Source organism: Lepisosteus platostomus, chromosome 22 (genome assembly GCF_059453375.1).
Source record: "Lepisosteus platostomus isolate fLepPlt1 chromosome 22, fLepPlt1.hap1, whole genome shotgun sequence".
In the NCBI taxonomy this organism is placed as follows: Eukaryota; Metazoa; Chordata; class Actinopteri; order Semionotiformes; family Lepisosteidae; genus Lepisosteus; species Lepisosteus platostomus.
The window spans coordinates 13,882,371-13,907,049 of NC_142632.1; the positions used below are offsets into that span (position 1 = coordinate 13,882,371).

Consider the following 24,679-nt stretch of genomic DNA (forward strand, 5'->3'; position numbering starts at 1 on the left):
TTGTTTTCTATATAGACAGTATGTGTGTATATACTGCATATGTACTGTGTATATACAATACAAATTTGTGTATATATACTGTACATAGGAGGAATATGACACATTCTTCACCATTACAGATTTGAACAAGTATAAGTAGGTTTAGAATATATTTGTAATGTGCTTCCTAGATTGAGGAGAGTGGTGAAATGTATTGCTTTATTCTTTTGTTTAAAAGATCCAGTCAGCTGCTTGCTAATCTCACAAAGGATGGATTCTACCATTTCAGCTTCGCCTCTCATAAAGCACCCAGATTCCATGCCAGCTATGCATCATCACCCTCTGTGTTTAAGCCTTGAAACCTCTAAGTGTAAGAATTAGTTAATAGAAGCTCTGTAGGTGTATAAATCATCCCAGGGTCATATCACAAATACTGACACTATTCTAGCACTGTAATATCTGTCTACCCTTTGTGGTTAAGAAACATTTGGATTTTTTAAAGCTGAATCTCATGTATTTAATGTACATTCAGTCCTTTCTTTCAAGATTGATTTTTTAAAGTCTATACTACTAGTTATTAATACTGTTGGATATATGATTTAGCTAAATTGTAAGTTAAACACGCTTCACTAGGGTGTGATGGGCAGTTGCCGCCTGGCTATATAACTTCCACTAGGCAAGTATGACAGAGAATGTCATTAAACACTCATTAAGACCTTTCTTGAGAGGCTTGGATCGAGTGTATAAATTCAGACTGTTTTGTAGAGAAGCTGTCAGTGCAAGGTGAAGGTGTGAGTTCACAGAACTGAATATAATGATGTTACAATGGGAAACATCAGCCTGCATCCCACCGCCAAGTTGCCTGACCTTTTTTATGTTCTTCAACGTAGTGCAAGAAATCAGCTAGGGAGAAAAATGCTTCTGGATTGATACTAAGAGCTATCAAACACTCAGTCTTTTTAAAAAGTTTTGTTTTTTTGGTGCATATTATCTGTCCTCTCTTTGTGAGCCCATGAGAGGTTATGTTTATTTATTGATTGCTTTAGATATTGTATATGTTCACTGAAAGTGGATGTGTTAAAAAAATATAAACCAGAAAATGTAATTCTGACAATGTATCAGAAGTAAGGAATTAGTGGAGTTAGATCATGTGATTCACCACCATTAGGTATGAAATATTAAATCAGATCATTTTTTTGCAATGGTAATTCTTCTGACGCTGAGTAGATAATAATGAAATCTGACTTTTTGAGTGTTTTTATTGTTGGTAGATGTAATTATTTTATATTGCTCTGTTGTCCTTATATAAATCATTTCCTTGATACAGGGTCAACTTGGAGTGGTCCAGCATTTTTTGCAGAGTGAAGGGGGTGCTTGAGTATAGCAGCTTAATAATTAGGAAACTTAATTGCTTAATTTAGAAGTGAAACATGTACTTTGAAGTGAGCATGCTGACCACTGTCTTATGTTTTGTGCTGATCTCATTTTTTTCGTCAGAGAACTCTCTAGTTATTATGTTATGCAGTTTTGGAGGGGAGACGCCAGTTTTTTTATGCCTGTTTCACTTAGTAAACAGTAAGTGGCTTCAGCCCCACATACAGATTCCCCCTTTTTTATAATCCAGTCTAATATAACCCTTGTCTATTAAATGTTATTGCAAAAGCTTTTTCATAAACCATGCCTATTGCCAGAATATTTCCTTTTGTGTTCCAGATAAAGGGGAGCTGTGAAAAAGTGCTACTTAAACTGATTCTGAGATTCTGCTTAAGCTTATTAAAAGATATTTTATAGATGTTTTGTTTTGCAGCATAGAGCTTAGACTGCCACCTTGTGGCTATTAATTACATGGCAGAACTGTCTACAACAGTATGAATATACAGGTACAAATTGATGTTAATACCACTCTGAAATGTATGTCGTTCTTCTGTATTTAAATTAATTTCTCATCAAATAATTTAAAGTATTATCTTTTGTGTTTTTTATTTTTCAGTTTTCATCATGGCTTCGGGACTCCTGGTGTACCCTTTTGGACTTAACTCTACCTTGGTGAAATCCTATTGTGGAAATTCAGGCATCTACTATGCAGGGGAGTGCCAGATAGGCTGGGGCTACATGCTGGCTATTGTCGGAGTGATGCTTACAATCTTCCTGCCGTTCTTTGCAAAATATGCACCTAAGGAGCATGCGTCTCCAACTCCACTACCCACTATTTTATAGTGCAACTTAACATGGTCTCATGGTAAAACCATTATAAAAAGCACTTCTTTAGGTGATGGGGTAAAACAGAATGCAAGCCTTTAACAGACCCAAAGTATTCTTGTCTTCCTTCACATGATAAGCTACTTTACCAGTATTTAGTTAAACCTTTTATTTTTTCACATGCTTTATATGGGTATTGGCATTGTTAGTATGGTTTACAAATAGGTTACGGTCCTTTATTTTGCTTAATGAGCTCATGATCAGACATTGAGTCTTAAAAACTACCCATTTACTTTATAAGAAAACATTGAAGACTTAGGGTCAGAGATGCATTTGTGACCATAAAAAAAATTCCACATACAAAAGGATCATATTTATAGTTATTTTTTATGGTTACAGCACTTATGCAGATATCTAACTGTTTAGTATCTTCTTACAGCCAGAGCAAGCAGCCAACATGCCTATTAAAATCAATGTGTGGTATGGGAGAAAAAAACATTCCAGATTTTACTGATTCCATTATCAGGGAGTAATTACACACAATATGACAAGGAAAGTGGACATTGTCTTACAGAATAAATGTTCTTCAGGGACTTTCAATAACAAATATGTAAATCGGAGTGCTCCTCTAAAAATGGTTCTTTAAAGGGGGTGCCTTCAAATTAAAATGAATATATACTGTATAGTATATATATCATAGTGTACGTCCATAATGAAGAGGAAATAGACCAAGTTTGGACATCACTGGCTTCTGAAGATAGTTGAGTTATGGTAAAAGACCTGAAAAAAGGTTATAGTGCTGGAAGAATAAGAAATAGGCAATGAGCATGTTTTGAACAGTATATTGAGACTTGACTTAAAATTGCATGTGGAGACTAATGGTTACCACATCCAGTCAGCAGCTTCCAGATTTCTTGCAAAACATACAAGTGAAATCAGCACGGTTTCCTTTCAAAATATGTTTGTTTAATTTGAACTGGAGTAGGTTGCTTATGAGGCTGAACTAATGACCTCACCTTTATATTATGAACTCCTTTTTAGATCAAATGAAAAAATGAGAAACATCAGCCTGTTGGCAAAGTTCTGTTTGCTTCAACAGTACACGTCACTAGTCTGTATGTCTTCCTTCTAAGATTTCCTCTTTAATTTCTTAAAGTTATAAAGAAATTCAGAATTGCACACCATAGGAAGGTATTGAGAATTATGACAATTTTAATAATCTAATGCTTGTGTAGGATAAGTTGGAATAAATGTGTACAGACTTTATTCTACACTAGAACCTTGTACAGAAAGCTTGCGTTATTATTCTCTCACTTATTCGAGATGAAAATGTGAGAATGTAATTTTTTCTGTAAATCGAAGCAAATTTACCTTTTTCTGTACTTCATTGGTGTCTAACAAAATGATGGAAGTCTGTAAAACTTTAGGATAAAGGCAAGAGGAAATGCATATAAGAAATGAAAATGCATAAAAAGTTGGGATTAGTCACCATGAAAATATTGCTTGTTTGAAAACTCATTCAGACCGGACCAACTTGTGCCTTTGTAAGTTCACTTCAGTGCTGTTATCAGGTTTTCATCAATAGCCGCTGAAACTCAGTGTACAATGTTCGGCAAACTAAAACACTTGTTTTATTTTCCTATGATGTGTGTAATGCATTTTGTAATTGTTTCCTATTGTATTTTGTGGAAAGACATTGTCATTCATCAGTGGGAAAAAAATCTGTAAAAATCCTGTCAGTTTTTATTATATTCCAGTGCAAATGACCAATTTAATTAGGCCCCAACAACCTCTGTCAAGTAAATACCAGTAATATGTCATTTTAGTGCTATTTAAAAATAGGAGTTGCATTTGGTTCTGTATTCATTGCTTTGACGTCCTTACAAAGTGACTCAAAGATGTGCGTGGCACAATGTTTCATCAACCCAAACTGAATTTGGGTCTCCCTTTTCAGGTATTGTTAGTGACATACAGTTCTAAACAAGTTAGAAATCATCTACAGGACTAAACCCATGTTTTAACTTTCTATTCATAATATTTACATGATTTGTATTCTCTCTTAAAAACGATAGCGAGTCAAATTTCAAAATAGTTTTATCATCACAATACACACCCAAATAGTTGCTCTATTTGTATAGTTTCAGCAGTGGGGTTGTTTTTTTTTCTTGGTTACATGTTTTTGAACCTTCCACAAATAAGGGAAACATTAGAGAACACAACTTAATTTAGCAAACTAATGCCCAAGTATGCCAATAAAAATAAAAAAACAATCTGAATTATTCTGATAAATAGTAACCTACATCAAATCTTTAACTCATTCATTTTATAAATTCTATCTTGTTTTCCATTGATCTAAGATTGTTATTGGGATCATTGTACAGGATTTTTTTAAAACTTGTATGTTGTATGTAAAGTCTTAACACTGGTGAAATACTGTTTTGTAGACTGTAGTTGTAAGGAAGTTCCAATGTAATTTTTGTTGTAAATAAACTAATTGTCCAGGCTATTTTTTTTTTCACTTTCAAGCTGCATTATTTTTTGACATGCTTTAAAATGTGTTACTTAATCTACGTAATATATCAAAAATATATGTCCATTTTAAAATCTTAAATAACAATTTTAAACATTTCAACAAAAAGCAATCACAGTATCAGTAATTACTTTGATTTATTTAAATTTGTCCTAAAATAACTTGCATATTTAACACTATGGTTGTTTTGAAAACTGCATTCATTGGTACTCTGAAGAAGTTTAACTACAAAGACATAAGCTTACAAAACATAAAGCTTAATACATAACTGTTTTTAAATATATACAGTAAGTACAAATACTGACATTCAACATCATTTTAATTATCACCTGTGGAGAAATTCCTACTTAACAAGAATTGTTACTTAGAGAAAACAAACTATTGATGTGAGATATTACATTTAACTGTATAATCAAACAGGGAACTGTTTAATGAATAAGTACTTTTGGAATGCATTTACTGTTCTATAAACATTTACATTTTTTGTTCTTGTTTCGAAGAAATCAAATGACTATGGATGAATCTAATCAAATCAAATAACTGTATGGTGAAGTTGTTAAATTTCTCTAAGCATTTTTACAAATTGTCTCATTTCAGCATCTGAAGCTTTAACAGACTCAAGACAGTTTTTCTGTTCTGCTTGTGTGGCTGGTCTTACCGAAACACATTTTAAAAGGTTTCTGCTTTTATCATAGTTTCCAACACATCGTTGAACTTGACCTCTGATTAATCTTGGAAGTTCACGGTCCTGTTTAAAATACAAAGGTAAGCATGTTATTGTAACAGTTACAGTAACAGTTTTCATAATCTTTTTATTAACGTGCCCTTTGTCATTTCAGACTTGACTATGAGACAGTGATTCAATTTCTAGTTCCAATAACTGTAGTAACAGCTCTATACAATGTTGTTTTTTAAAAACGAATTATGTAAAAACTATAACTACAGTACCTGTACAAACAAAATAAAGATTTCAAATGACAAAGGAAATGAAAAGTAAAAGATATCTGCAGAATTAACTAGCTTTTGTCCGAGTGTCAGAGAAACAATGGTTCTCATTTTACAGCTCAGCCAAATGTTTTTTATGCACAGCTAAGCACAGAAAACTAATTTCAAGAAGAAACGACTTACAGTTTCATAAAAAACACACTGCACGATATCCTTCCCGTCTCTTAAAAGAAAGTTCTTTGAACCATAAGGTCCAGTTGTGACAGGAGAGTCAAGAGTAGCTGTAAAAGATTTTCAAAAGTAAGCTGACCACAGCAAACATATTGTATTATTTGATCTAAGCCAGTGATTCCCCTCGCTGGTCCTAAATCCCCCCTGCCTTCTGGTTTGTGTTCCAGACGAGCTCTTAATTGCAGACTAATTGAGTTCAGCTTTCAACCTGAGGCATATTTGCTTTAAAAGTTGAATGAAATTTATGATTGTTCCCAATGTTACCAATTGGTATCGATTTTTCAGTTTCAGAACCTAAGTCAATTTAACCTGAAATATAATCAACTGGAAGTCTGCAAAAACTCACCGATTGTGAGAATGTCATCCATCCCCATCAGTGCTTCTTTAACATAAGTGATCAATTGAAGTTTAGACACAAAAAAGGGAATCAACTCTTAAGTCCAGCAGAAGCAGTATGCTGTATTGCCCTGTATGACGAAGCCGCTAGAAACAGTACCCTTAAAGTTGTGCATTTCGGAAACTAAGGACTGAATGTAGAAAAGGGTAAGAAAATTACACAAATATCACAAGCAAGCCGTATAATTATAATTAAATGCATAAATTAGCAGACCAGTACTAATCACAATAAGGCATGAACAACCGGGATGTAATGAAAACCAGCAGACACAGGCATTCCTGAGGACCAGATTGGGAAATATAGATCTAAGATTCTTCCATTAAGAGTCTCTTTATGGTTTAAGTGAGTCTGAGGTCGGGTACAAATTGTACCTGCCCTAACTTGCATCAACCCAAAGCACTTGCTAACCCAATTAATATTAAGGTAGAAAGGAGATTCATACTAAACCAAAAAAGAGATAATGGACAGAGAGAACATACCGAAAACCTCAAATAAAAGAGCAGCTTTGTCGCTGTACTGACTCCAGTGCTTCATGCCTTCAGCAACTGTGGTCAGAATTCGCAGAGATTTTTCTTCTATAGGTCTAGTCTGGAGCGCTGGCGTGTTCTTCAGAATTACAGAAAAATTGATATTTTAAGGCATCAAAAGTACTTTTTTTAAAGTTATAACTATAAAGGTTTAAAAGAGATTGTATATCTAAAATTAATCAAATTGTTTTTATAATTATACAGTATAATGATCTGGCCTTACTATAGTACTGTAACACTTTGTTACACCTAAAAATAAAACTATAATTTAAAACGGATTATACTTGGCTATGAACTGTTATCATTATGTTATGTGAGAGATTTTAACTATAACTCTACTAAAGTTACTGAATCTGTAATTATTTTGTGCTAGCATGAGTAAACCGATAAAATTAATACCTGAAATTCATCAAAGGTATTGGGAGGGCCTATATCCAGACTGTCTCTTTTTAACTTGGTGGAGTGGGTAGCTGATTTAAATTGCCAGGTGGGGTTCTGTAATCCTAGAGCTCCACGCTGAGATGCTTGCGATTGGCTAGATTTTTGTCTTTGCAACTCTTTTTGATGGAAGGACTCAGAAAGATTGGACTGTCTGTTAAATGACTGGAAACCGGATTTTTGGTGGGAGTCAACAGTAGCCATTTGGCTCTGAATGTTTCCACTGCTGCTGGGAAAGCTATTTTGCTTCATATTCACAGGCATGCCAGGATCTCGCCAGGGTACTGAACTAAAGTCCTGCTGTCCCATTTTTGATCTGAAATACCAAACTACAATTAGTTATTTGAAAGACTCGTAGATGACTTAAGTCTTGCAATGCCAAATGTACTTTCTGCATTTGATTCCATCCCCAGATGTAAAGATAAAGGACACAGTTATAAATGTATTTTTAAAAAATAGTATGTACTGTAGGTAAGCAAGATTACCTTGCATAGTTATTCCATGCCGTGTAAAAGCTACACATAAGCAAAAACGTACTGTATGTGTAAATAAAAGATGTAAACAACTGTACTGTGATTTAAAAAGTAGACTTCAGTAACCATACCCAGTCTTGCCAGGATGTGGCAATGGTGCATAGCCTCTTCCTCTGGAGCTTACATTTGGACCTGTGTTCTGACATCCTTGCTTGGTCCACTGGGTGTTCTGGGCTGTGGACATTAAGTTGCTCTGTGCTTGTACCTGGGAGAACCCTGCATTACCTAAAAAGGCAGTTACTGAATGCATCTCTCCAGTGTCTTTGTGAAAGGGTGTAAACAACAGCAACACTTACTCATGGGTTTTACCAGCAGGTCGAATAGGATCCTTCCTAAATTCTTGTATCGTATTAGATTTGTGCCATGAATGAAAAATCAGAAGAACACTTTTTAAGTGGGGGGAGAACTGTACACGGTTCATCCTCTTGAGTGGAACAGAGGAAGATTCAGTTACGGCTTTGTTCAGTTAGCGTTGTCCACTCTTATTTCATAAACATTCACCTTACAGCTAACGTGGTGATCACACAACTACAGCAGAGAACGTAGCCATTTTACCATAAACGTTTTTTTGTTTAATCTGTTGTTGTTTTTTTTGTTAAATGGATACTGCATATTTTAAAAAGGCAATCTAAAAAGAACAGGAAATCAAAACTACCTGATGACAAAGAGGGAGATGGAAAGCCCGGTGAAGATGAATATTCATTTCTGGAGTAGAATTCATCCTCTGAAGGATTTGATGTCAAAGGTAGTCTGTTTCGTTTCTTTTGATTAAACAATGGTACAGACAAGCAACCTTTACACAACAAAGAAAAACACTGAGCCAGGGATGGGCTACATGTATTATGCATATGATACATACTGTATACAGAATTTAACCCCAATATGAACTTGAGTGTAACACATTATGTATATAATAACATCTCATCTCTTACATTTACATGTGTTAGCGATATTATTCTGTAGTTCCTGTAGAACGTACAGTATTACACCTAACTGCTTAATAGGCCTATTCATCTACTAGACAATATACATTACACTCAATCCATCTTTCACTGAGTTCATGTTATAGTACATTTCTGAAGTATATTATTTTTTTCTGTAAATTGAATTGTACATCAGTTAAGCCATTCCATTCATTCCAAACGAAACCAGCTTGTTTGATAAGATGTGAGATTTGGCTAATATTTAATGAATAGGATATAATCAACCTGAAATCTGGATTGGTAGTATGGAAAAGACTAAATCAGGTAGAATTAATTGGATATGATTGTGGACACTTCTACCACACTGTTTGAAACAATTACTTCGATTTTATCATTATGTTTTCAAATAATGGTTTGTTTTTTAAAGCAAGAAAATTATTTGATGAGCAAATAAAAGTCTTGAACCATTAATTTGTATAGAAATATAAAATCAGTCTCTAAATATGGTATAATTTAACCCATTATCTTCATATCTTTGTTTATCTGTTTCTAATTCCAAGCATATTCATTAAGAAGTTGTAAATTGTGTTGTTCAAATTCAACTATTATTATTATTATTATTATTATTATTATTATTATTACTAGCTTAGCTGATACTCTCGTCCATAAAAAGTACATTCAAACTGGGTAAGACCAATACAATGAAAGGAAATCTAAAAAGTAAATGATGAGGTTAACACAAACCAGAAGAACAATGAAGCTGCATCTCTGAACATGAAAGGGATAACATGGTTATGAGAGGAGAGACACGAGTATCGGAGGAACAGTAAGAGAGGAAAATGTAATTATCATGAAGCCTGTCATAGGTTACCTGACTAAGCACGTATCGAGAGAAATACGGAGAGGTGGGTTTAAATGTTCGTTCAGTTGTGCTGTACCTGTGGGTCCCGGTCACTGTCACTCAGGTGTCTTACCTGCCGTCGGTCTTGGAGGGTTTTCACTGTGAGTTCTCTTCATGTCGCTAACGGAAAACCTGTCGTGCTGCATGAAAATACAATAGACACAAATCCAACACAGCTGGAGAGTGAGAATTTCAGCAAGACGTTACGAACAGCATTGGTCAAAAAATTATATTTTAATATGACAAATATATATTTAACATTATTACGTTTTTACATAAGATTATGTTATAGAAGCTTGTTTTTCGTCGTCGCATATTACTACAGGGGGGAAAAGGCAACTCTTTGCATTTTTGCATTAAGCTGTCACCACTAGATCGACTCATATTTTTTCCATGGGGCTCTGCTGACCTCTACAGGAAATTCACCTAAACTACACATTTCTAAACAATGTACAACGAAGCTTTGAGTGGACTCATGTAAACGACGGGTTAAGTTCGTAGGTATTAAATGCTTTCTCATAGTTATTTTAGTTAAAGGCCAAGAGCTACTAAACGTCTTATTGTGTCTCTTTAATTTATCCGACTTAATGGCGACATATTTAAATTATGGCTTACTTTCAAGGTAATTATTAATTATTCAACTAAAAAGACCGGCGGAAAATCGTTTCCCGACACTTGTTCGCTGTAGGTCTTATGTTAAGTGACATAAAACTTCGTCCGATTATGGTTTAAGGGAGGCAAAACGACTGAGCCCTGAGGGAAGTTGTTAACTTTTAGTTGTGACGAATGTATTAATAATTACCTATTAAAAACCGATCCGATCGGCTCGTCTCCAACTGCCCGTTCCGCGTCTCGAGCCCGCCGGCACGCGGGCTCGCGGGAGCTGCCGCGAGACCTTCAGAAATTGGCCTAACATTGCAGTCCGCGTGTCTAGAATTGCCGCAATTCACGACATAGCATTTTCTTATAAAACATTTTTTTTTTGTAAGGCGAGACTCGGTATGGGCTGCGCACGGCGAAATGATTAAAAAATGGAAGTGCAAATCATCTAACTTGCGTAGAAGCGGAAAAACACCACTGTATACAGTGTACAGTGTGTACAGTACCATTACATAAAGAGCTGTAAAGGCAGTGACTCCCGGAATAGTCCATCTCCTTCAGAAACGTACTTTCGTAGGGAAACAAAAAGTACAACTACAGCGAGGCAATGTCCCGTGAAAACTTCAAAGCAACCGCAAGTGCCTGGACTCGGGCCATGATCGCGAGTGGTGTTACAGCTGAGCTGGACAGGCAGCTGACGGGAAAGACGGGGAACAGGGAGGAAAAACAAGGAGAAACGCTCAGGCACAGCAGTGGACGTTCTCGCAGTACCGGTCAGAGCACTCTGCGGGAGAAAATGAAGTGCGGTCAGACCTGTCGAGCGCTTCACCGTACTGCTGGTACAGTGCGTGCTGTGAAAATGCCCCTTTTGTTTTTTCGTTCTGTTTTGCAGGTGGAGACGGACTGAACTGATCTCGCCTCTCCCGATCGCACTGTGCTGTAACAACACTGTCCTGTCCTGTGACAGCCCCTCCCTAAGGGGGTGGTGGTGGTGTGGGGGGGGGTGTTCTTGTGTTATCGGAGGAAAGGTACTGTACAGCTGCAATTTCCGCGCTCGGGCACCTGTCTAACCTGTTGCACGGAACGTACTGTGCCGCACTTGTGGATCAGAGCCAGCTGCTAGCGAGCGCGTATAAGGAACTGTACCCTGCAGACGAGCAGGAGGAGGATCTTGCGAGGCAAACCCGGCCCACTGAAGTAATGTACAACACGGGAGCAATGTACAGTACTTCAGCCATTTAATCGTTACCATTATGCAAGTTTGAAGCATGCCGGGCAGCCGAGACTGAAGCCCTCCCAGCGGAAAGGCCACTTTTAACTTGCAACTTTTTTTTTCCTTTCCCCTGTTCACTCGCTCCCGAGACCGGCTGCGGGGCTTCTCCAGTTTTCGGGGCGATGACTTCCTGCCACCGCGGTGCGAAAGGGCTCAGCCGGGCTGAAAGGGTTGCTATTTTCGGGGGGTCGCACGGGAACGAAATGTCAGGGGTGACGCTGGTCAAGCTCTGGCTGGAAAACGGGGTCGAGATCCGGAGGCGCGGAGTCGAGGTGACCCCCTTCATCGCCAACCCCAGGGCGGTGGAGAAGTGTACGAGGTACATCGACTCGGACCTGAACAGGGCTTTCACGACCGAAAACCTGAGGTGGGTCTCCTGGCAGCCGTGCAGTTTCGTGTCTTGACAGAGGTTTTACGAGACGTCGTTTCCACAGAGTCGTCGTTACTATCACACCTTTCACTGCAACAAGGAGAATAACCCACATTTGGAAACGGGGAAGACTTTCCAAGACATGTCACCGGCGTTTTGTAACATGTTACCTCGTATTATTATATCATTTATAAGCTGATAATGACCATTTTTATAAATCCTTTCTATCGAATAATCTTCCCTTTTGATTTGGTCACGCACTTTTTTTTTTAAGAAGACCGCTCCGGATACCTCACAGGAACTTCACGCTGAAGTGTCCGGGGTTAGTTCCTCTTCTCCTTTACACTGGCGAAAATATTAAAATTGTTGGGTTACGAAGCGTTTCCGTTCCTTTACCGTCACCCGTCCGCCATGCCTTCGAAAGCTCTTGAATCCCCCTGAAGTGCTTTCTTGTGGTGCTCGATGGACTTTAATAAGCGGGTGAGCTGAATAAATAAAGCTCACTTCAGCGAGCTAAAGGGCTCCTTTGAGAACATGAGAAAAACAAGCATATAAAAGTGCAGGAAAACCCGACAAAAGAAGTTGCTCTTGCGTTTTCTTCCCCCAGTAGGCCTTTAGCGCAGACCAATGGGCCTGTTCTGTGCCCAGTTTGTAAAGAACTGGAAGTTGGCCTACTTGGCAGTGCCAACCTGGAAACTTAAGAGACTCCACATCCCTCCACCACAGTGGAACAGCCACTTGCTAAACCTCCATACTGCTCTTTGTGGGACGTTATTTATTCTGTATACAGGAGACAGGGGGAGAGCAGTCCGGGGATGCTGGGAATTTAAATACGCGGCTCAGCTTCAGGCACAGCTTCGGAGAACAGAGTACATTTAGTCCATCTGTGCTGGGCTTGCGGAGGAACATCGTGCCGAGGGCGCCTCTGAATGGCTTCAGCCCACTTCTGCAACTGTAAGGCTGAGACTATGGGGAAGTGAAGGTGGGGCCGACAGGGCTGAGCTCATGGAACAAGCAACAGGGAGTTGAGCAATCTGAGGTTTTTAGCCCCAGGCAGAAGGTCTGTGGGGAAGCGTTTTATAAGTGGGGGTTTCCATCCCCAGTCCTGGAGGAACTGCTTGTCCACAGCTTTTTTTTTTTTTTGCTCCAGCCGAGCTCTGCATCACTAATGCTAAGTGACAGCTTTAATTGATCTGCGTGCCGGTTTAGACTTTCGGGGAGCTTGTTTCCAAATTCGCCCCCCCGAGATTAAAAGAAAATCTTCCAGTGTACTGTTTCCAGGAACCTCTGGGTACACAACTTCAAGTCCTCCTTATTCAGCTTTCGAACCCTCATTTCTGACGTGACGGCTCTTAATAGGTGATCAATTTATGATGAACTGACGCAGAGGGGAATGACAGTATATCACACATTACCACCACTTTCCTTGTGCCGAGGTCCAGTGGGTTCAAATAAGTTTTGGAAGTTAGAAATTGGTTCAGGGTTCAAACGGATTACAAATCTCATTAATTATTCACATTTCTAGAATGTATATCCAGTGGTTAAGATCCTGGCTGGAGCAGAACCCTTAAAACACTGTGTGTGTCCCAGGATCAGGAATAGGATCCCTGGGGCCTACACTTTTTTTTAATGAGCTAGACGCCTTGTTTTATTCTGAGGTGCATAGGTTGCAATTGTTAAAACATACATAGGAGCTTTGAGATCTTCAGTGTATTTTATTTCCACACAGATATGTTTTAATTGTAAAAAAAAAAAAAATACAGTCCAATCCAAAACAGGGTGTTTTCTTTAAAAAAAAAAACAAGCAATGTTGCAGTTACCTGTGAGATACATGAAGGACTAAAAGCGAAAACAAACCTGGATGTTTGAAAAACACTGTCCCAAATGACCACACTAATGAGAGCAGCCAGAAGAGTTGTGTAATGTAAAGCAAATGAGCAGAACATCATCTTCGGGTATGAACTGAAATTGAGAGGTGAAGACCAATACACCACAGGTGCAACATTGGCTCTATTACACAAGTGAGTGGTTCACGGAACATGCTGGCTGAAAGGCTATAGAGCCTTTAGCTGTTTTACAATTGCAATGAAGGGAAAAGCTTACAATTGTGTTGTGAAAGCCCACAACATTTTAAAACAGCACCGCGGACAGTAAGAGCAGCACCAGGCGAATGGAAGAGTGGCTCTTCAGTGTCACAGGGAGAGCCTGACACCGTGGCAGAGCACAAAACATGTGGCAATCGAAGACTCATAAAAAAGGCTTTGATGCATTTCGGAATGTGAAATTCGTGCTGTGATGTTGCTGTGCACGTTTTACTCTGCCTTTGAACGGCAATATGAATATGCGTCTGAATACAAATGTGCAATTTGAATAACTCCTCCTGTGCTGCAAAAGGCCCTGCTCCACTGCACACTGCCAGCTTTCTGTGCTGAAGAGCAGGGGGAGAACATTTGTGGGTTTATATAAAACCTTAGTCAAACCAGTAGCGCGCTTTTAAACCTCACTGGGAGTTTGCTTTAAAAGGGTGAATGCTCTGCGGTGTCAACAAAATCCTACAAGTGCATTTGAAACTCATTTGCCGTGTCCTGCAGCACAGCCTCTCTGCTCTCCCTCAAATGTGATTTAAGGTTTTTTAAGTAGATTACTACATGTATGACGTGGTTGCTGCATCTTGCAGGTAAACTGATTAGCTCTGGCCTCCAGAGCCTTCCCCTTTTGCTTGTTAGATCCTTATCTTTTCTAATTACAGAGCGGGACACGGCCCTTCATTTAATATGCTGTTGAACTAGCACATTCATCACCAGGGGCTTTACAGGAACGGCTGATTACGGGAATGTTTGATAGATATGCGATGTCTCCACAGGGCACCCCATTGCGAAGATCTGCCTTATGAAGTGAGAAGAGCTCAGGAAATCAATCAGATATTTGGACCAAAGGGTAGTCAGGATGCCTATGATGTCATCTTTGATCTTCATAATACTACCTCTAACATGGGAGGTACGGTGATTCTAGAGAGCACGCAGGATGACTTTAATCTTCAAATGGTTCATTACATTCAGGTAACAACTTTTAATTCCAAGGCAAGGATGTCAAAGTCAATTATGCTTCATAAAAAAGACTAAATGCCATTACATCAGTTAGCCTACTTTGAATTAAAAGCTTTAATCTCAACTTGCGTAGTAAAGCAAAACATTAGGTTTCACTCCCCCCTTCTGATGTGAAGCGGTGACTAAGTCACTCTCAGTCTTTGAATCTCACCAGTAGCTCTATCACCTTGCAACTCACAACTGGTAGCCCAGCAGGTGTGAGTCTGGCCAGTACCTGGATGGGAGACCTCCTGGGAAAGCTAAGGCTGCTGCTGGAAGAGGTGTTAGTGGGGCCAGAAGGGGGCGCTCACCCTGTGGTCTGTGTGGGTCCTAATGCCCCATTCATTATAATGCCCCATCATTGTAGTGATGGGGACACTATATGGTAATATATGAAACATAAAACTTTGTTTATGTTTCCTGACCCTCTGTGGTCATTAAAAATCCCAAGATTTCGCAATAAAAAGTAGGGGTGTTACCCTGGTGTCCAGGATAAATTTCCCCCTGGGCTTTACCAGTCAAGGCCTCCTAAAATCCCCCTCTCTGAACTGGCTTCATCACTCTGCTCTCCTCCCCACTGAGAGCTGGTGTGTGGGGAGAGTACTGGTGCATCATCCAGGTGGGGCTGCACACTGGTGGGGGTGGAGGGGATCCCCATGACCTGTAAAGCACTTTGAGTGGAGTGTCAAGAAAAGCACTATAGAAGTGTAAGGAATTATTATTATTATTATTATTGACCACTGGCATGGAAGTTCATGGGATTCCGAGGATGCAGTGGATGGGTCACGAGTAAAGAGTTTCTGCTTTGTCACTCAGAGCGCCATCGCCCCAGCCTCCTGCTCCGTGCTGGTGAACGATCACCCCGTGCTTAAGTATGCCACCACACGATCTGTCGCCAAGCACGGTCTGGGTGAGTATCAGGTCCACCTCCGCAAAGCGACACGGCGAGCAGAAATCCAAAAGAAATGTACAGTCTTGCCTCCGGGACCGGCACTGTAAATGATCCGCACATACGACCTTTGATGAAAGCAGGGGGCCTCATTTCCTTCCACGTGTCACAGCTCCTGCAGACAGTTGCCAGAGCTGAGCCAGCTCCATTCAGGTTAAGCAGCTTATGTTATTAGCATCTTTTGGGTGTAATTTCCTTACTTGGGTGCCACAGAGGCTCTTTGATTAGCACAGTTGCCGCGGAGCTCCTGTGTCCTGGTACATGTTTTCCCTGCGGTCATGGGGCGGGGGGGGTTCAACAGGTGCTTTGTTTTCCAATCACCTTCTGGGCTCCCTGAATTATCAGTGTGCTTGAGTGTTGCGAGTGTGTGTTTGCCCCTGCAAATGACCGGCGTCCCATCTAGGGTGTAGTGCCACCTTCTGGGATAGACCCTGGCCTACTGTGACCCTCACCAGGAGTATGTGCCTGTCCGGTGAAGCACAGATGAATCAGTTTCCTTACTTGGGAAACGGTTTTGAAAATGCATCTTGGATCAACAACTATGTACACAACATGCGCAGCTGTGGAGAAATGTGTCTGTGGGGAGTGACATTTCTGTTATGCCTACGAAAGGAAAAATGTGCCTCTAAAGTTCATGTAAAACATTAAAACGCGTCCATTGTTTCTTTCAGGTCTGGAAGTTGGCCCACAGCCGCAGGGCGTTGTAAGAGGCGATATTTTGGAGATCATGAGGAAAATACTGAAGCATGCTTTGGACTTCATCGAGCTTTTCAACGGAGGTCAGTCATTTTGAACTTTAGGTTAACACTGTGCATTTGTTTTCGTTCAGACCTCAGCAGCCTGCTCCAGTGAAACAGACAAGGTGCATATTTACACACTAGTATTAGTTCTGCTTGAGTGATCGGTGTTTTAGAGGTGCTGACATGTCCTTTTTAATAATAAACGGGATTGTTTTAATACCTTTGGAATTTACTATGCTACTGTATTTCTACTCTTTTACGCTTATCAGACATTTTGTTAGCATGCTTGCAAAAAGCCGGGAGCATCATGCAGGCTTAAATCATTTAAAGCAATATGGTGCTATTGTTACATTAAAGCATTACTGAGTGCTCTTTAGTGTTTAAAATAATGTTTGTTACATATGGTGTTTTCTGAATTTTATGCACAGGGATGCATAGAAAAATGTCAAAGACAAACTTTTTCTCGTGTCAGAAAATTAGATTAATTGAATTTTAGCTGCCTACATATGTGCAGCTTAGTACTTTTCAGTTTCACATTATCTGAGCATGACTTTTGTTCAACTCCCATGAAGAGCTGGACGCAGAATTGAACTGTAAGCATTTGATCTCCTCCAGGCTTTCTGTGAAGCCATTTAGAAATGAGAGAAGATAAACTTATGAGAATTTGTATGTTCTGTATATTTTTTTTACTTCTCCGTTTTATGACAGTAAACAGCATTTTCTTTGTCTGAAAGAAAAAGAAATGCTTTCAAGAAAGACTGTGTTCTGCAGTTAAAATGAGTTCTGAGGCATAGTGAACATCCGTGTTAAAGACTCCACTAGATGTCAGGTTTGCACTTCTGTAGGTCACTAACGGACTATCCATGGAATACAGTACCTTTCAGAGCATGTCGTGCTGTTCACATTTTACATCTCACATCATATACTATTACAGTATTTATCAGAAACATATTGCAATCAGTGCCTTTTAAAATGAATTAAATGAATGAAGCTGTGGGGCGAATAGAACTAAACAGAAACAGGACAGCTCTTCTGTTTATTTGTCTCTGTATTACAGATGAAATTGATTGCGTGCTGCACTTTCACAAATACAATGAAAGAAAAGGTGGAATGCCCTGGCATTTTTTCATGCCACGACAATCAGCTCAACAATGGTTCAGCCCTGGCAATGATTAGACTGCTTGTTGAATTGCAAATGAGAAACTGAAATAATAACCGAGATGATGATGTCAAGCTGACCTTGATTAGAAAGAGAGGCTGTTTTTTGTGTGCCACAGGTATGGAGTTCCCTCCCTGCACAGTGGATGTTTACCGGGTCTCAGAGAGAGTGGATTACCCCAGAGACGAATGTGGAAATATTTCTGGCTTGGTGCATCCTGATTTACAGGTAAGTTCAGACTGGAGAGAGCTAGACTTTATTTCCAAGGTGTTATGGTTCGATTTTCCGTCAACCTGTAGTTTTAGAATGAAGGTGCCTCTTGATTATTTTAATTTTGATTAAGTTTCCCCATCTCTAGGCCCAAACTGGCCTTCTGTTATGATTTTGATCAGGTAAATATATGGCAGTCTTTATGATTAACATGGGACATATATTAGAAAAATGCTCCTTTACATGACGATCTGGTGGGCCCAGTTACTCTGCTTGAGTGAGTGGAGTCCATAATGGAAAATTTGCAGAAGGAACAACCCTAACTCTTGCATCAGCAGCTCTCTGGAGTGCAAATGCATGCCTGCTAGACCATTATTTCCCAGCATTCAGTGAGGTAACATCCCTCCACTATTCTCAACTCTACTGCTAGTGCAGGAACCCCTCTGTTCATCAAGGGGTTGACCGATTGGCTTGGTTGTCATCCATCAAAGAAAGCAGGTTAAAGCCAAAAATCTCGACTCAACACTCTGTCTACAATCGCATTACTGGGATTTGTCTTCTGTTCTGAAGAATCTTTTACTGTCCACGAACTTGTTCTGGCAGCTGTTCGTGACCACTGACTTAAACCATTATAAGTACAGTATGCATGTTTTGGTGTGGAATTTTATTTACTAATTAAAACGGCTTTAATAACCCTCGTTATGCAGCGATGAGAAATTCCTGAAGTCCAAACCGCAAGGGATCAATGTGAGTGTGGTTACTGCTGTATAGTACCTCTGCATCGGAGTTCTGAAGGTATGGAGCTAATCCAGTGTCTTACACAAAGGTTTTGCATTCCTTCAGGACCGTGACTGGGAGCCCCTGAACCCCGGAGAGCCCATCTTCCAGATGTTTGATGGGAGGACAATGCTGTACGAGGGTGACAGCACAGTCTACCCTACATTTATAAACGAGGCGGCATATTACGAGAAGAGACAAGCGTTTGTTACAACTAGAAAAGACCAGCTGGAAGCAACAGGTATCCGTGTCACCAAGACATAGATTTATAGAGCAGGCATGCTGTGCAGAAGAGAAGGTCTTCAATACTGCTTGATACAATACTTGAAATACTTCAGCTTTGCAAATATTACATGTAGAGTTCAAAAGAATTATTACATCAAACATCTATTAATAGAAGGCTGCTTTTACAGGACCTTGTAAGGCCAATGGCAAGCCTGGATAGACCTGGATGGATCCATCACAGGGCACACACACTCACACAGGGACAGTTCAGAGACCAGTCCAGTACAGGGCACACACACTCACACAGGGACAGTTCAGAGACCAGTCCAGTACAGGGCACACACACTCATACAGGGACAGTTCAGAGACCAGTCCAGTACAGGGCACACACACACTCACACTGGGACAGTTCAGAGACCAGTCCAGTACAGGGCACACACACACACAGGGACAATTCAGAGACCAGTCCAGTACAGGGCACACACACACACAAGGACTACTTGACACACCAGTCCATCAAAGAGCACACATCCCGGGACAAGTTAGAGACGCCAGTTACCCCAGCCACCATGTCTGGGGTAGTTGAAACCGTGCCAGTTGGAGCACATGGAAAAGCCCCACACACACAGGCGTCACAGTTCACCATCAAGTCCAGGACCCCGAGCCATGAGGGAGCAGCACTCAATGGCTCACCACTGCACAGCTTAGAAATAACACACGTGCTGCCTTTTACTGAGGTTTCGACTCCTTTTTATATTACATGTATCTAACTATTTTTATAACCGTCATTTGTATGTATATATATTGGTAAGGGATAAATTACAGCTGCGGCACAAAATTCCTAGCAACTGACTTTTAAGGTCACATTTAATAACCACATTTCTCATGCAGTGGGGGAACTCCCAGCATCAAAAAGTTAAGAAGAGTGTTTTTACACATGAACATTTCACATTTTCTCCAGTAAAAAAAAAAAGTAAACATCATGAAGGTGCAAAACAGAGATACTGTGGCTAATCTGTTTCAGATTCCTGGCATCAGTTAAACCAACATCCACTCCTTTCTGTGCACAAAGGGCTGGAATTGCACTAGAGCCAAGAAGCTGTCAAAAACTGCATCAGCGCTTTGCTTTTCAATTCTGCCAGCAAGTTTTTAAGTCTTAATTTAGCCTGATAGTCTTAGACATTTCTCCTAATTTGCGCTTCGACAATGTGCCCCCTCCTTTTCAGTCAGCCATAGAATGTAAAGCTCTCTGGGGACAATCACAGGACACTGTCATAGAGGTTATTACCGGACACTTATAACAAAAAGTTTTTTGTGCAGCTTAAAAGGCTCCTCTGCTACACAGAAATAATTGCTACTCAAAACAAAATTACTCACATTACTCAGGCATATATACACACACAAGTGCCTACTGTATCTTTATACTGTGCTGCAATTATACAGGTTTACTGAGCTCTGACATTACAGAAACTGACAGTGTTGCATCATACTTCCCTGTGATTTCTGTAAGCTCTCAGCAGATATTGACATCCCTTTTTTCCCCCACAAACAGATATTAGAATATTTGTTCTACAAGGAAGTGGAGCACAAAAAGTAATTTGTGTTAACTTATCCATCTGCTCTAAAATTATTTTTAAATTAAGAGGCAATTTTAACAGAATGAAACTGTAACTTAATATTGTTAAGATTTTTTAAGGGATGGTATTTTGGTACAGTTGTTTTTTCTAAATGTTATTTTTATCGTTTTAGTAAGAAACACTAAATTTATACTGGAAAAATTGATCACTGTTTAAAAGCACAACTGTTAAAACATCTCAGGTGATTAAGTGTTAATGACAAGTTTAAATTCAGATTTGCCTCTTTAGTGCAAAATTACAGTAAATTCTCTGTAATATTATATTTTAATAACACATTGTTTTACACATATCTCAGTAATAGTTTAGAAATTTTCAGATATTCTATTAAATCTTTTGATTGCAGAGTTGTTTTCTAATTCTTATAATAAAATGTTCATATATATAACAACATATTAAACTTCAAATTTTAATTTATAACAGAAGAGTAATATATGTATATTCCTACATCAACAATCCATTAAGAATACATTATCAATATTTGATACTTTTAAGTGGCTTTATTTTTGTCTTGAAGTGTCACATGCATTTTTGAAAATAAAAACATTTCTCATGTATTTAAGAATAGATTTAAACAATTTTAACTGGAACAAAAAATGTCTAAAGTGCCTAATTATTTGTATGTTCTGCACTGTAACTAGTGTAGGTTTGACAGAGCAGTAAGATAGTTTGTGAATATCATTGGTGCCTGTGCTTTTTATAATATTTGTGTTCAAATTTTACTGTCAACAAATGTATTCAGTCAACTGAAAAAAAAACCCTACAGATTACACATCCATTCTTTTATTTACGATACCAATGTTTTGCAAACACTTGAATAATGTTTGCAAAGGAAATAATAAACGATTATTTATATTTGACTGTTACAGTAAAAGTGTTGTTTTGTAGGTGTTGGATCTTTTTGCGATTTTTGTCACAGCAGATAACACCCGAAGAGTCGTAAATGCTTCTGTTTCCGAGTAGATTTGTGCCTAACCGTGCAACTTGTGAAGTGTGCCTTTCTCTTTATCTGTAAAGTGCGTCTAGACCAGGGGACGGCAAACTTTTTAGAGCAAGGGCCAATTGGTTTTTTTTTACTGACCTTGCTGGGCCATCCGAGTGAAATCCTCGATCTAGCCGATAAACTCGCGGGCTGGAAGAGGTGTCGTTTCTCCGGGCACATCTCCCCCGCGACCTCCTGCACACGCTGCTGAATAAGCTCACCGCCCGCGAAGGGTTGTTCAGCTGCTGCTACAAGCCGTGATACCCCGATAACTAGCTCGGGTAGCCGCAACATTGTCTCCGAATTGTCTCTGAAGCGACTTTTTGAACTGTTCTCAATTCCCCCCTCCGTATTTCTCCTGTGTATTCCGAAAACCTAGCCTGATGTTTTGTCTCGTCGTGCCCTTTTAGATAGCCTTTTTTCTGGCAGATGAGACGCATTACACACAAGTCCTGTTCTGCCCATCTATGGTAACTTATCACTTTTAGAACCGTCTGAAATCATGACCTGCTTGCAAACAAGATAGCAGACACTAGACATAATTTGCACGACCGAGCCAATTACTGTCTGAATCAAGAAACCCAAATTAATTTGCGGTAGGAATCAGCTGTAGCACTGGCGTCTGTAACCTGGGCTAAAGCCGACGTCTAATAGGCTAAAAGTAAAATGCATCGTGCAAGAGGTGCTGTTCTGCGATTGCCCGTTAGTGCTGAGAGAGGGCCGCAGAGTTTAACAAGTATAGGTCACTGGCGGAAGTTATTTTCAATATCTGATGCAGAAAGTAACCCTCGAGATTCAAACAGCAGAGAGCTACTCAGAAAAGTTCAGCAGCCCGAATTTGGCCGACCCCTGCAAGCTCAAGACGATGATGTTTCTCTTTACATTCAGAAACTCGCATCCTGCAATCCTAAAATCTTAATTATAAGTGGCTTTATTTACGTTCCCGATAACTGGGTCAGAATGACCTCACCCGGGTTGTTACATTTCTTGGGGAATTGTTCAAAGCGGACAGATGGTCGCTGCAACATGTTGTACTTGAAGCCTTGTTTATCAAGCTGTTCATTTATCTCGGTTTGTCTGTTTTCTCTGTTCTGTAGAGAGCTATAGTATCTCATCAGAGTAACTTTAATTGTGTGAATTAAAAAAAACAGAACAGGATGGCTATATATTTACCCGTACATGTAATGGTAAGCAGAATTCTACCGCAAACAATTATAGTTTTTAAAAAATAATATCACTTTAAAATACATTTTTACTGACGTTTCGTGGGTCCCTCTCTCACATGCGCCGTCTGGTGGATGTGTAAGACTACTACAACAACAATCTGAGTTTCGTTCTGTAAAAATGTCTACATGACTGCACATACTGTAGGATATCACTTTAAAGTTCTTAATATACTTGTCTGATGCTGGCACTCAAAGCCACTTACGATTGCATCTATCTGTGCACCTTGCTTGATTGACATACCACACTGTGCTCAAAGGCACAACAACAGCACCTCCTCCTAAGATCTGAGTCTGTAACCTTCCTGCAACAATTCCTGAGCCATATCCTCACTAAATATCGGGATGATTTTCACCTGTTGTTTTATTTAACATGTTCACATTTAATAGACCATTCAAGCAACATCGATGGCCATGTTCCTTTACTCGTTTTTCATTTCTTTTTCATTACATGGAAGGCACAGTGGTCATCCATTGTTGCCTGGGGTGCTGTCTGTGTGGAGTCTGCATGTTCTCTTGTGTCCTCCCACAGCCCAAAGACATCCTTGCAGGTTAATTGACTTCTGGGAAAATCGAGTGTGTCTGCCTGACCTGCAAGGGACTGGCATCCCATCCAGGGTGTATCCTGCCCAGTGCCAATGGCTTGCTGGGATAGGCTCGGGCTCGCCCACCAGCCTGTGCTGGATGAAGCAATGAGAAAATGAATGGATGGACATACTGTATACGACGCGTCTGAAAACACGATTAGCCATAGCAAAAGGCATTTCTGGCTGCACAATTAAATGCTCGTCTGCACTAAAAGCTTTTTCGAAAATGTGCTCCTTCAGCACTGGGAGAAGATCCAGCAATGCTCTCAGAGTTACTCATCTATCAGACACATGAATGAGCGAACCCTTTCCGGCCCTGCTGAAGACTATTACAGCTAATAAAAATGGCTGGGGACCTTTAGTGGAATCAGTATGAGTTTTTTCTATTCTTCTTTTCAGATCCCTGGCTGGATAGAGGATGTATCGAATTCAAGATGACTTAATGTAGTTTAGATTTCCTGTTCATCTTATCTAAAAGGATAGTGTTTTTTAATCTGTTGGAACAGAATCTTAAGAAAGTATGTGGTGTCTACACTGGCATTCATATTTTAGACAGTTTTATATTGTCTGGTAGATTTATTTGTTTTTAGCATTTGCAAGTGCATTGCACCTCTATACATGTATTTTTCATACATAGGTAGATTTCATTTTCGTCTTATCCAGATGGTATTGCATACTACCACTGTTATTGTTCACATTGTTTGAGTCAGTGTGCAAAAAGAAAAATGATGCTCGGGTCTGGAATTGTGGCTCTTTTTGTGCCACTGTGCAGTTTTACTCTACCTGAGGAAGGAGGATGGAAAGAAAGGGTATCATTCTAATTTCTGAGCTTCTCTGTGTCTCTCTTTCTCATCAGTCTCCCAGTTCTGTTTCCATTAAAAAGGCACTCTAATGAGGAAGTCAGCACCATAAGAGGAGTCTCGTCTCATTTTCTTTCTTCAAAATAGTGACTTTCTGTGCTGTTCTTCCCAAGAACAGTAGTAACCTTTATGCTTCTTGTCTCATGTCTCATTCAGCCTCTCCGTGCTTCGCTCCTTGTAAGTGAAATTTTCACTCAAAGTATCATCTATCTTAGTTTTCCCAATTACCAGGACATCTCATTAGAATTCCGTCTGAACATTATGCTGCTTTAATCAGATTTATTTTCTGAAGGGCTTTCTTTGGTATCGATACTTTGGTTAACAAGGAATTCTGATTGACTGAATTTCTAATTCATAGCAATGTTTATTTTTTAGGCTCCAGCAATTCAATTTTTGCTGTT

At 39.6% G+C, this 24,679-nt stretch overlaps 3 protein-coding genes across 10 annotated transcripts in view; 2 read left to right on the forward strand and 1 right to left on the reverse strand.

Annotated features, from left to right (window-relative positions):
• The window catches only part of lhfpl7 (LHFPL tetraspan subfamily member 7), a 99,406-nt gene extending 94,722 nt beyond the window's left edge, over positions 1–4,684 (forward strand). Inside the window, exon 3 of the mRNA XM_088616413.1 lies at positions 1,970–4,684. Coding sequence (XP_088472539.1) covers positions 1,970–2,196 — 227 coding nt within the window. The 3' untranslated portion in view covers positions 2,197–4,684. The remainder of the gene's footprint in view (positions 1–1,969) is intronic.
• A 142-nt stretch (positions 4,685–4,826) lies between these two features.
• On the reverse strand, positions 4,827–22,282 carry spata22 (spermatogenesis associated 22). Of its 7 annotated transcripts, none has more exons than XM_088616405.1 (8): positions 21,708–22,282; positions 9,677–9,743; positions 8,435–8,572; positions 7,851–7,953; positions 7,208–7,562; positions 6,761–6,887; positions 5,837–5,934; positions 4,827–5,456 (listed from the first exon to the last, which is right to left on the reverse strand). In XM_088616405.1, exons 1-8 carry the CDS (start codon positions 21,900–21,902, stop codon positions 5,265–5,267), a joined length of 1,275 nt encoding a protein of 424 aa, XP_088472531.1. In that variant the 5' UTR covers positions 21,903–22,282; the 3' UTR covers positions 4,827–5,264. The 7 variants fall into 7 exon arrangements, with proteins under 7 accessions (XP_088472531.1, XP_088472530.1, XP_088472536.1 ...); XM_088616404.1 differs by having other exon boundaries at positions 7,851–8,004; positions 21,708–22,279; XM_088616410.1 differs by lacking the exon at positions 21,708–22,282 and adding an exon at positions 12,138–14,714 and having other exon boundaries at positions 7,851–8,004.
• aspa (aspartoacylase) lies at positions 11,599–24,330 on the forward strand. Of its 2 annotated transcripts, none has more exons than XM_088616411.1 (7): positions 11,599–11,843; positions 14,710–14,905; positions 15,749–15,842; positions 16,553–16,660; positions 17,899–18,008; positions 18,834–19,008; positions 23,818–24,330. In XM_088616411.1, exons 1-7 carry the CDS (start codon positions 11,599–11,601, stop codon positions 23,859–23,861), a joined length of 972 nt encoding a protein of 323 aa, XP_088472537.1. In that variant the 3' UTR covers positions 23,862–24,330. The 2 variants fall into 2 exon arrangements, with proteins under 2 accessions (XP_088472537.1, XP_088472538.1); XM_088616412.1 differs by lacking the exon at positions 23,818–24,330 and adding an exon at positions 22,387–23,797.
• Positions 24,331–24,679: the final 349 nt, after the last annotated feature.